Source organism: Mustela putorius, unplaced genomic scaffold, assembly GCF_011764305.1.
Source record: "Mustela putorius furo isolate JIRA1106 unplaced genomic scaffold, ASM1176430v1.1 tig00003932_pilon_pilon_pilon:0A:0A, whole genome shotgun sequence".
NCBI classification, from domain to species: domain Eukaryota; kingdom Metazoa; phylum Chordata; class Mammalia; order Carnivora; family Mustelidae; genus Mustela; species Mustela putorius.
The window spans coordinates 10,934,845-10,947,569 of NW_025422077.1; the positions used below are offsets into that span (position 1 = coordinate 10,934,845).

The 12,725-nt window shown below is 47.1% G+C and overlaps 1 protein-coding gene across 1 annotated transcript in view; it reads left to right on the plus strand.

Annotated features, from left to right (window-relative positions):
* LOC101691783 (prolow-density lipoprotein receptor-related protein 1) overlaps window positions 1-12,725 on the plus strand; it is a 43,183-nt gene that overhangs the window by 23,015 nt on the left and 7,443 nt on the right. The window contains exons 18-30 of the mRNA XM_045069447.1: window positions 1,505-1,743; window positions 3,105-3,234; window positions 3,439-3,623; window positions 4,398-4,584; window positions 5,141-5,359; window positions 5,725-5,908; window positions 7,098-7,299; window positions 7,386-7,550; window positions 7,915-8,115; window positions 9,116-9,665; window positions 10,068-10,193; window positions 11,319-11,429; window positions 12,300-12,536. Of these exons, the coding sequence (XP_044925382.1) occupies window positions 1,505-1,743; window positions 3,105-3,234; window positions 3,439-3,623; window positions 4,398-4,584; window positions 5,141-5,359; window positions 5,725-5,908; window positions 7,098-7,299; window positions 7,386-7,550; window positions 7,915-8,115; window positions 9,116-9,665; window positions 10,068-10,193; window positions 11,319-11,429; window positions 12,300-12,536 (2,736 nt within the window). The remainder of the gene's footprint in view (window positions 1-1,504; window positions 1,744-3,104; window positions 3,235-3,438; window positions 3,624-4,397; window positions 4,585-5,140; window positions 5,360-5,724; window positions 5,909-7,097; window positions 7,300-7,385; window positions 7,551-7,914; window positions 8,116-9,115; window positions 9,666-10,067; window positions 10,194-11,318; window positions 11,430-12,299; window positions 12,537-12,725) is intronic.

Sequence of the window (12,725 nt, forward strand, 5' to 3'; positions counted from 1 at the left end):
ACGAGGTTGCCACCGATCCCGAATGCACAGACCTCATATCACTGCCCATAGAAGAGACACAGGGCAACATTTCTGAGACTCTCTCGTGACAGTACTTGTGTCGACTGACCAACATAAAACCTTACTTTAGTGCAGGCTGTTTAGAGACTACTTGATATGCACATTGTCAGCTCATTGACACTGAAGCCGCGACCCCAGCACGATAACACCTGCCCCAACAAAGCTTGACACAGCGTTTGCTCCGCGAGGCGGCTCTCGATGTCTCGCACTAGGAACGCCAGACCACATTTCCGCTCTGCCCTTGGGGGGAGCTTTTCAACAGCAGAATTCCCCCAGAGTACAAACATGTGGGAACTATGGCTCTAAAGAGACTTTGGAAAGGACACTTGTTTCCAGTGTGAGGATGGAAACTAGAAGGCAGAGCGTCGCCTTGTTCCACCTCAGCTGGAAACGCGTGCTCGGGGACACAAGTGTTTTTCTGCTTTGTGTAGGCGTATCTTCAGATGACCGTGAAAGCGTGGGAGCATGGATTTGAGGGTGGGGGTATGAATTTTGGCAAGTAGGTGAATGTGTAAATAAAGAATCTGCAAATAGCGAAGACGGACAGGACTTACCACAAAGTTAGCAGATTGGATGAAAGGGTCTGAGTTGGATGTTGGAGATCGTGGTACAACACTTCTCTCTTTGTGACAAGATTCCCATTAGTGGAAAACTAGTCTACTCTTCGCAATGTTGCTTGAGCAAGAATCGACCATCTTGAAGATTTTAATTTTGATCCTAGGTCTTCTCGTGTGGTCGGCCATCCTTATCTTTAGGTGTGATTGCTTTCCCCTCTTTTCGTTAGGATACGCCATCTTTCTTTTTAGTCTTCCCGGTGGCCTGTTTCAAGGCCCTTAATCACATTGTGGGAATAGGGTAGGAGAGAGAATTTGGAGAATTGAAATGGGAAGAAGAGGAAGCTGGGTGAGGTATCATGACAGATTTGAATGCAGAGGCCATGGAGTAGCTGGACAGTATCCGTGCACTTGGGTTTACGAGAAGAACATCAGGAGAGGCAGGAAGGAACACTGGGTATAATTTCCTTTTCAATGCATATTTATGGTTTTGCATAGGACCTAAGCTTTTTTCTTGAGCCAAGTCAAGCAACTTCTATCTGTAGGAACTGAGCCCAAGAACATAACATGTAGGGTATGTTGGATGTCATGAGAGACTTTCTCTCCTCATGGATGACAGTAAGGTCCCAGAGAGGAGTCCTACTCCTCAGCCTCTCCCAGTGTCCTTCCATGTGTGCCCCCTGCCTGTCCCCCAGCCCTCATTCTCCGAGACAGGGTTCTTCTGGGCTATTTAGTAGGACTTATCTATCCTAAGACTATTTAACCACCTCGAGGGCTGCGGGTTAGTTCCCCAGGTGACAGCAGAAAACTGGAAAGTCTTCAAATCCTCCACGTGCCCTCAAATGGCTTCCACATCTGGCTGACTTCTTACCCAAAGCCTTGTTTTCTAGTTCAGGTGAAGTGCAGCGCCTTTGAATTTCAGTGCGAGAACGGCCAATGCATCTCGCACTTTCTGCGCTGCGACGGGAACCGAGACTGCCTGGACCACTCGGATGAGGACGGCTGCTCTGTGGCCTGGCCGCTGCGGTGTCCGTCGGGGGAGGTGAAGTGCCGGGGCAGCGGAGAGTGTGTGCCCGTGGCGTGGCTCTGTGACCGTGACTTTGACTGTGAAGACGGGATGGATGAGAAGGTAGGGAGGGCACCCTTCTCCAGAAAAACCGATTTCCCCTCACAGCCGGATCATGTGTCTTCCCGTGGAAAGTGTGAGAAAACCCAAGAACAGAGAAGGAAGGCTTCTCATCCCTCCTGCCCAGAGAGCCACTCATCATGACATCAGGGTGTCTGGAGTGAGAAGATCTCTTGTCAAAAGGCAAATGTTTAAGTGACTTTTTATTGTAGGTTTGCAAGTGTTGGGTCTTCATGGCTCTGGTATAAATGTCCCCCCAGAGACCTGCTCCAAAGCTCTGCCTCCCTGTCACTGAGCAGCCACGACCCTGCCACGTTGTGGGAGGTGCAGTCTGGCTTGAATCCTGCTGCTTGCGTTTGACCCGAAGAAAACACTTACTCCCTCATGTTCTACTTTCTCGTCTGTCACATGGGTAGGAGATAGGCCTCATGGCGCCTGAGGGGGTGAGAATGCCTGTGAAGGTTCAGGGCTGTTAGCAGGGGGACAGGTGTCCCCTCCCCTTCTCTAGCATGTGCTGCCCCCAAGCACAGTGTCCACGTCAGGGGAGGTGCAAGGGAGGCCAGAATGTCAATGGGCTAGGGGTGGTTTTGGAAATGGCAAAGGAATAATTCTTCTTTTTTTTTTTCTTAAAGATTTTATTTATTTATTTGAGAGCGAGAGCAGGGGAAAAGGGAGAGGCAGAGGGAGAAGCAGACTCGCCACTGAGCAGGGAGCATGAAGCGGGCCTTGGTCCCAGGACCCTGAGATCAGGATCTGAGCTGAAGGGAGACGCTTCACCAGCTGAGCCACCCAGGTGACCCCAAATGGCAAAGGAATTCTAAAGAAAAGTTTCTAGAGCACATTCTTATCATTCTTATTCCTAGATTTCTTTTCTTTCTTTCTTTCTTCTTCTTCTTCTTCTTCTTTTTTTTTTTTAAAGATTTTGTTTATTTATTTGGCAGAGAGCAAGAGAGATCACAAGTAGGCAGAGAGGCAGGCAGAGGGAGAGGGGGAAGCAGGCTCCCTGCTGAGCAGAGAACCCGATGCGGGGCTCGATCCCAGGACCCTGACATCATGACCTGAGCTGAAGGTAGAGGCTTAACCCACTGAGCCACCCAGGCGCCCTTATTCTTAGATTTCTTATATGAAGATGCCCCGATTGGACAAAATAAGACCTTTCTTTTCTCTTCATGGCCAAGTTCGCTTTACCTACACCTCTTCCCTTAAATACCTGCTGAAAATGTTTTTCTGAGTCTTGGGGCTTCTCTGGCCCCCTTGCAAAAGGGACTCGAGCATTATCTTGTAAGCCAGGCTCTTTCTCCCTCCAAGAACCCCATCCTGGGCTCTGAGTGCTGGTTTCGCTGACTGAGTTACTGTCCGCTCAGGACTGTGAACCCGAGAAGCTTCGCTGTGGCTCCAGGCAGTGGTCCTGTGCCGGCGGAGACCAATGCGTGCCTGACGTGTGGCGCTGTGACGGGCAGAGAGATTGTGAGGACGGCAGCGACGAGGCTGGGTGTAAGTGTGCGGGCTCCCCCTGAGGGCGGGGGCTTCCAGGGGCACCGACTGCTTGCTTCCTCTTGGCACGAGAAGCCAGCTCAGCCGGCAGGTGCCACTGGCCCTGACAGGACGGGGTGTCTTGATTGCACATCCTTGCCGTGGAAGGGGTGTTCGGGGCGGCAGGGAGCAGATGCTATAACAGTAGATAATCATCCTCTCGAGGCCGCCCCGAGAAGTGCCCGAGCTCTGAGTTCCAGTGCCGCTCCCTCGGCTGCCTCGACCTCCGCCTGCTGTGTGACGGGAAGGAGGACTGTGCAGACGGCTCCGATGAAGGTGGAATGTGCCTGTCGTCAGCATGCAGCGGGGCGCGGTGTTCCCACGCCTGCTACCGGTCCCCGCACGGGCCTGTGAGTTCACGCCACTACTGCTTGCCGGTGGCTGTAAACTGAGTCTAGGGACGGGGGGAACTCGTCGGTCGGTCCTTACTGCTCGTGAAACCCTCCGTCTTCCGTGGCTGAGCTGTCCTGACCTGTCCTCTCGTGTCCGCTGAGCCCCTCCTGGCTCCTGTGGAGTCCTGTCAGGTTCCTCCCCTGGGTCGTGTCTCCTAGAACTTGACCACCCAGTCTCCAGAAACTCTGCTGTGGGTGTAACTCTGTAGCTCTGAGCTTGGGGTGACATTTGGGACTAAGCCTGATGTTTTTATGGACTTGTCTTCCATATGTGTATTTGGAATGTGATCTGCCCTTAAATCGAGGACTGCCCATGTTCTGGTCTAACATTATCAGCTGACTGAACATCGTGACCTTGACTCTGATGGGCAAGTAGAAGAATATAGTGTTCTGATGTCTGATCATGGTAACCTCTCCCTTGGCAGGCAGCCCATTCAGTTCAGTCTCCATGCCTCTTACTGGTTCTGCTGGGATTCTCGGTGTCCTGGGCTGAACTCGGACCCCTACGTTAACTCAGGACCCACTGTGGTAGCAAGGGTGTGAGGTGTGCAGTGGCACTGATAAGACTGAAAGAATGACAACTTAAAGCAAAGTTGGTTTTCAGAACTTTTCATTTCGAGCTGCTGAAATCAAGTACATCACCATGTGCTTTAAATAGCAAAGTCAGGTGTTTTCATCAGGGTTATGTGTCAGTGTCTTTAGGAAGTCTCAGTGTTCTTGAAATCCCTTCAGGTATGTGCTTGTGAGCAAGGCTTCGAGCTGGGGAGCAGTGGCCAGGTCTGCAAGGATGTGGACGAGTGCCGGAAGCCAGCTGGTCAGCCTTGCAGTCAGACCTGTGTCAACACCCAGGGCTCCTACCGCTGCACCTGTCACCCTGGCTACTCACTGGAGCCCGATGGCCACACCTGTAAAGCAGCAGGTAAGCCGGAACCCTGATGTCTCCTGAGCCCTGGGTCAGGAACTTCCAAGTCCTGACTCTCCAGGAATACAAAGGCAGACCTTCTTTCTCAAGTCTTAAACGCTCCTGCCTGCTTGTGCCTGCCGAGCAAGCCTAGAACATTTTCCAGATCCCCTTTTTAAATGCAGTATTTCAGATGGAATTAGATCTAGGAAGGTGTCTACAGATAAGCTGTCGTGATGACGGCTCGGGTCCCTCTAGCCACAGGTCAGCCTTACCTCAAGTTAGGATAAGTGTCAAAAGTCTTGACAAGCCCTTCTTTCCTGCTCACCTGAGCCTAAATACTTAGTTAGAAATGTCTTTTTTCCTAGCTTATGCTAATCATGACTTTATTCTAAGTATCTTTAAATGGTGGGTATTAGCAGAAGCAGCACATCGAGGGGTGAACTACCGGGCTACCCCCAGCCCTGGCAGCGAGAAGGCAAAGGCTACTTTGCTTTCTGGTTCCTTAGCCAGTGCTGAGCTCAGCGTTCAGGCTCCATAAGGCCACACGCTGAACGCAGTTCTTATCTGGCAGGTACCGAACCCATCCTGCTGGTGGCGATTCAGTTCAACCTTCTCCTCTACGGCTTGAGGAGCTTGAAGGAGGACATTCTGACAACTGTGGACAAGAATGTGATGATCTTCTCCATTGACTATGACTTAGTGGGGCAGAAGGTCTTCTGGATAGATCCTGGTGCAGAAAGCATTAAGTGGATTAGTATGGACACAAAGAGGAAAGGGACCGTGGTGAAGGGTATGTCCCATGCGGGCTTCATCCTGCCCTTACGAACTACATATAGCACGCAGAATGAAATGGTCGTTAACAGTCTAAACGTTGATTCAGTGAAATCTTCTCCACTAAAAGGGACCGAGGCCTGCTAGTGGGCTAGAGATGGAAAGCTGCTTTGTCACCTCAGTAGACCATGCGAGTCAGCCAGTGGCCTCTATTTCTAATGGTCATCCTCCTCTGCAAATAGAAATTGCTCTGATGGAGACGCGTGCACCAGTTGTAGGATGACTTAACATGGTTTTCGAGTCTGATGCCTACAATCTGAAACCTAGCAAGAGCCGTGACTCAGCCTGGATTCACGTGCAGCATGGTTTCCACTCTCTCTTCAGGGATGAAGTCAGAATGTGTAGCGGTCGACTGGATTGGGAGGAACCTCTACTGGGTGGATGGGGCGGCAGGCCAGATTTTGGCCATTCAGCTGACGGCTGTGTGGAGAGGAAGATGCGAGCACACGATTGTCCTGGGCGATGACTTGGCTCAGCCACGGTCTTTGGCTTTAGATCCGCTAAATGGGTGAGTCCAGGGTTCAGAACGCCAGTCAAGTTGCTCAAGTGCATCATTCCTCTTTAGTTCTACTTTGGAGCTGTTCACTCAACACAGAAGGACTAAAAAACATACCTGACTTGACTTTAAATCTTATGGTGATGTGGGTCAACCATACATATAATAATCTTAAAAGCTTCTGATAAAAGTTCTTTATTTCAGTGAAGTTTGGTATAGGTGTTTGCACTTGGTGGCTCACCTAAACTTTCTTCTGTGAACATAATTCTCCCTTCAGAGGTATATTTTTTTTATGGCTTTAAATGGCAGGAGGAAAAAGAATGGAATTAGGGATGGTGTTTATTTATTTTTTTTTTTAAGATTTATTTATTTATTTGCGAGAGGGAGAGAGAGAGAAAGGGCAAGCGGGAGAAGGGCAGAGAGAATTCTCAAGCAGGCTCCCCACAGAGTGCAGAGCCCGACATGGGGCTCGATCCCGGGACCTGGGGATCATGACCTGAGCTGAAATCAAAAGTCAGATGCCTAACTGAATGAGCCACCCAGGCACTCAAGAGAAGTGTTTAATTTACATGAATGGGCTTGGTAGTAGTGGGGAAAATAATTGCGTGTGAGGGTGAATCAAGGTTCTTCCATCCAGAGTCCTTTCTCTCTGGAGAAGTCCAGAAACTTGGAAACAACATTTCCTAACTGTCAGAGCCCAGCCGTCATTGCGGTGGCCATGCGTGTCCTAAATGTAAGAGCAAGATGGAGCAAAACTTAGGACTGAGAGGTGATCCGGACTGGGTACCCTCTATCTGCTTTCTCCCCTTTTCAATACCTTCTACCAGGAATCTGTTACCATGGTCCTCAGGAAACTGGCAATAGTTACTGAGGCGTCTATTGGCCTTGACTGTGACCAGTGAAGTCCGAGGTACACCTTTCCCATAGAGTCAGCCCAGGAGAAAAAGACAGGTTCCCTATTTTCCAGGTCCAGGAGCTACTATGTTCCTTGGCTGCTTATAACCATCATGATATTTTATCCCCACGTGATGATGAATGTGCACCCTAAGATTTCCAGGGAAACTCTCTTTTACTTCACAGTTTCACTTATGGCATAGACCAATTTTGAGGAAAAAATAATTGGGCTAGAAATCAGCGTTTCAAGGAATGTATTGATATTGTCTGTGAAGTAACACTTTACAGCTGACTTTTGTCCACACAGGTTAATGTACTGGTCTGAAATCGGAGGAGAACCTCAAATAGAACAAGCAGGGATGGACGGTAGCGGCAGGAAAGTCCTCATCAGTCAAGGTCTCGGCTGGCCAACCAGCATAGCTCTCGACCGGTTGAGCTGGAAGATATTCTGGTCTGATGACCAGTTTCACTGTATTGGCTCTGCTAATCTGGATGGTACTGGTGTTAGCGTAAGTATTCCTTGGTATCAGGCTGTGTGAGATGTCTCATGCTTTGTATAAAACTCCTCCCAGAAACCTCATCACCCCCATTTTAGATGTTGCAGCTAACACAAATCAGGAGCCCCTTTTCGGTCGCTGTGTTTGAAGATGAAGTCTTCTGGTCTGACATGAAGACGAGAACAGTACAGCGCGTGAAGAAGACAACAGGCAAGAGCAGGGCTGTTCTCATCAAACGTTCCCAGCAGCCTCATGGACTCAAGGTCTCCAGTGTACTCTTCAGATATATTCCCCTAGGGGCACCCTTAAGTGTCAGCCCTTAAGCATCCCAGGGTGTTGGGATCGAGCCCCACATTGGGCTCCCTGCTCAGCGGGAAGCCTGCTTCTCCCTCTCCCACTCCCCCTGCTTGTGTTTCCCTCTCTCGCTGTGTCTTTCTCTGTCAAATACATAAATAAAATATTTAAAAAAAAAAATCCCCCAATTCTCCCCGAAAAGGCTACCTATATGACCTTCCCAAGTACAGACTGTAGTGACCTCCTTCTATCGTGATTAAAAAGCAAGGGTTATTCACTTGCTGTTTGTGAGGATTCAACAAGGCCCGGTGACATCCAGCTACTCTCTTACAGATAATGCACGAAGTACTCCAGCCCAAGGCTCCTAATCCCTGTCTGGACGCCCGCTGTTCTCACTTGTGCCTTCTGAGCCCGCGATCCAAGGCAAGCTGTCGTTGTCCAGTTGGCCTCCTGCTTGCGGACGATGGCACCACCTGCATTCCGCTCGAGGATTCTGCATTTCTGTTCCTCGCATTGCCCACAGCTATCATGCAGGTACTGGTCTGCAGCCTCACTCACATGTCTGTGCCTGGGTCGTGGTCTGTTTCAGACTGACTAATTCGAATTCTCCAGGCAACAGTTGTAATAGTAGGGGTCCTGGTCCTTGGAATTCTCTTTTGTAAATTATTTTTATTTTTTAAGTAATCTCTACAACCAATTTAGGGTTCAAACTCACGACCCTAAGATCAAGAGTTTTATATTCTACTGACCAAACCAGCCAGCCCCACTTTCCCTTGGAATATTCTGCACATACAACTTAAATTTTAGTATTCACTGTGTCCTGGGAGCTATCACGACCAAAAATGAAGTGGCTATGAAATGCGGACACTCCTTGAGAACTAGTACACCAGCACACGGGGTAGGGCTCTGAGAGTGTGGTGTGTCTGGCGTAGTTGTCCGGGCATCTTGCTGATGATATAGAGTAATTCTAGTCCCAGCAGCTCAGCTGGGTTTTAGCCTGGTGAGGGGGAAGTACAAGTTACAGGGGAACTTTTCTTAAGTCCTAGGAGACACCAACAAATAAGTTATTTCTAATAACTTCTACCACATTTACAACTTGAGCACTTTAAAAGGACAAATGTTGGGACGGAGGGTTGACTTCAGTTTCAGTAAGATATCAATAGCAGAGACTCATTTAAAGGGGAGGGCCTTTCATATACAAATGTATCCAAGCAACACATTGTACACCTTAGAAAAACTTAGTAAACTAGACAAACCTGGTAAACTTAGACAAATGTTGTATGTCAATTATAGCTCAAACATTTACCAAATAAAGGGGAGGACATTTAACAAAAGGGTCGCTTTTTGAAGCACGTGGATTCAAGGACATTTAAATGCTTAAAGCTCCAGGAAGGGAGAGAAATAATGACTATCTGTTTTTAGATGATAAGTTCAGATTTCCCTAGATTCTCAATATTGTGACATTATTGCAAATCAAGACGGAGAATTACACTAGATTCAGCTGGTACCATCCACCCTAATTTTTTTCCCATAGATTTATCTGAAAAATCTAGAAGCTTTACTAGGACAACCAGCTTTACCAGAACATAGGATACTTCCCTTTACCAATGCGAACCAGCTTGCATCCCTGGATTACATAGTCCAGGAAAAGGCTCTCTACCTTTCAGAGTTGGATAATGGTGATATCAGGCTACTGAGGCTCAAAGAATCTGGAAAACTCTCTTGGAGGAAAATCCTAACTGTGGAGGGAACAGTGACTGACCTTGCTGTGGACTGGTTGAGTGGAAACATATATTGGATTGACAGTGAGAATCCTCACATCAACGTGGCTTCCTCAAAAGGCCAGTATCCCACTGTGCTGGTCCGTGAAAATCTCTACCAGCCAGCCTCGGTTGTGCTCCACCCGCCCTCTGCAGTCATGTGCTTTGTGGACCTGGGTGCCCAGGACGACGGCAGGCGCGGGTCCAGCATTGAATGTGCCTCCATGGACGGCCGCAAGAGGAAGGTGCTGTGGCAGAAATCCCAGGTCCCTGCGGGCCTGACCTTCTTGGATTCGGGAACCCGAGTTTACTGGGCTGATACTGGTAAGCAATTATAACACACCCTAACACCCTGCCTGAAGGACTTCAGCCAGAGAGAAAGAGTGATGTTCTGCTTTCTGCTCTTCAGCCATGACTCCAAACAGTTTTAGGCCTGAGTTTACATATTCTGCACCATCCTCCAGACAAACCCATTCTGAGTAGGACGTAAGCCCACAGAGTCACGCGGTTGTCCCTTTGTGAAGGCATAAAATCGAGAACTTAACCAATGTGCGTGAGCCAATCTTTGGTGTATCACTGTTAGAGTAGAGTAATTGAAGAACTGTCCTTCAGAAAATGCAGGGTGGACAGTGCCCTCCTGGTGGGAGGCAAGACAAGACGCAAAGAGCTGCAGGATGGAGTGGAGCTGGGCGGGCTACGTGAGATTAACCGAGTCTTTCTCTGCAGGGCGAGGCCTCATAGAGAGTATTCAACAAGATGGCTCTGGGTACAGAGTAGACCGCAGAGGCATTGAGGGCCTCACCCTCTTTACCATTGGCCAAGGCGTGATGTTCTGGGTGACAACTGATGATGGTATGTCTTATTCAATGTCTGATTGTCTTTGTGATCTGAATCTATTCCTGGGTCTCTAAAGCAAATCTGCCAATGTCTCGCACTGATCTTTGGCAAAGTCTTTCTTCTGGAAGGATTAATTTAGCAACTTCCCTAATTGAACATGTATGTGTAACAGGGATTCTATGACTTGGGGAAGCTTTGACTTACTCGGTCATTCTTTATATGTGAAGATGCTTAATTCTGTTCTGCCTGACATTGCTGGCTTTGATCTGAGGCTCTTCACTTTTGAGGGCCTTCTGATATAGTACAGAGAGAACTGGGCCAGGAATTGGAATCAGATGACTGCTCAGTCAGTTAGTAGCTAGAATACCTTGCCTATAAAATGAGTACGTGTCTCACTTGACTCATACGCAGGAAAGCACGAGGTGAACTACAGAATATTCTGTCCTTGCAGGGTATTACTGGTATTTAAAGCAGTTTTTCCTAAACAACAGTGTTCTAGTATGTTGTTTCTGGCTAGAGTCTAGATTTGGTTAAACTGGAAAACTCTATTTAAAATCTATCTCTTTAGTGTTTCCAAATGCTGGTCCATTAACCAGTTGGGCTGGTCATGTTACAATCGCAAAAACAGGTTGGGTAGATCTTTCCCTCCAGAGGTGCTAATTTATTAGCTATGTGATGAGACCTTTGCTCTCTTGATCTCAAAGGATTTCCTTTGAGATCCACTGGTGACACTTATTGCAGAAAGCCATTTTCAGATATGTTCTAGAACAATGTTTAAAATCATTACCCATCATTTGCATGGACTACATTTAAGTGTCTCATATCCTAATTATCTATCTTTGTATTTCTGGACGTATATGAATGCTCAACATAACTTACACTTGAGTTTATTCTGGAGGAAAGCATAGAACTATTTTTATCTGTCTTGAAATTTCTTTCCAGAAAAAAAAAAATTTAGAAAAACACATGTCTCTTCTGTAAAACTCTTGTTATTCAACTAGAGTTTATGCAGATGGGTGACGGTTTTCACAGTGAGCAATTATCTTTGCACAAGAAGTTGTCTTAAAATTAAAATTTGCTTCTCTCGCAAGAATTTAAAATTTGCCTTTCTTAATGATTGTTCACTGGCTTTTGTTTCAGCACAAATCACTAAAGTTTGGTACGGCAAGGCAGAGCTTTCAGAAGACCAGTGGTTCCAAATAGACCAGAAGATTGTGGATTTAAAAGTTTACAGTAAACTTAGTCAACAGGGTAAGCAACTTTGCAGCAATGAGAACACAGAAGCCTGTTGAATTTCCCTTTGAAGGGGATCCTCTGCCCTGCAGTATCTCCTTGAAATGGCTTTGTGTTTCCCACTAAGTTACTTCTCTGGCAAGTTCTCATAGATCTGCATAGCTCTCTTGTCTTCATGCAGTTATATATAGTATAGTTCTGGTATAAAACTAGTCCCGTTACTTTTCTAGGAGACAAAATAGTAGTATATATATTGGGCTCTGGTTTAGTATGATTTTATGTTCTCTTGTAGGTGGAATTACAACTGTGGTATAATTGAAATTATCTTTAACTCTGCACTAGAACTCATCTTTGTTCTACTTATTGTCATGTGTATCTGCTTGTGATGTTGACTCATCCTTGAAAGTCCAACTTGGGGGTGCTCAGTTGATTTTCTCCAGTGTTTGAGTGGAGCGATGAAGGGCTTAGTTAAATTAGTCATAGATACAGTCTTTTCCTAGGCGAGAGGAACACCAACAATGTGAGCTCAAATGGTTTACCACACCTACCACTACCAGGGATGTTGACTACATTGGTCTTAAGCGAACGCTACTCCATTGCTTTGTTCTGGAAAGCTAAACTCTATAAACTAATGTTAGTCAAGCTTAAACTTCTGAAGTCTTGGCTTTGCAGAGAGAACCTTCTTAGAATTCTCCAGTGTGATTCATGGTGAAGAATCACTGATCACTTGGCACCTGGTTGGCCAAGCAGAGTTAAACTGAAAAGCTGTCCACTCTGGAAAAAACATCTGGGTCCTATAACATCTGATAGTGTATTTGTAGAATGTTGGCAGAAGACCCTTATGAAACCATCTAAATCAAAGTGGTTTATGGGGGGGGGGGTCCACAGGTAGTAACAGCTGCTCCAAAGACAACGGAGGGTGCAGCCATATGTGTCTACCAAACCCTGAAGGAGCGACTTGTAAATGCCCCAGTGGGTACTTCTTGGCTAACGAAAGCAAATGTGTTGAAGCTGTCCCGTGCTCTGAGCTGTCCCAGGCCTGTGAGGATGGTCAGGAGTGCATTTCCCCGGAGCAAGTTTGTGATGGTCGTGCTGACTGTCTGGATGGATCTGATGAGATGCGCTGTGAGTAATTCCTATCTAGGACCCCACTGTTCATCACCATATGTGACATACTTTGGATATTTAATAAAATAATCCTTAATATCTCAACCTAATTCTTAATATCTAATTCTATAGTATCCCTGAAGGTTTTATCTTCTCAATCACTGCCTTTTATCACTGGCGCTTTTAAACTGAACAATGTAAAACTTC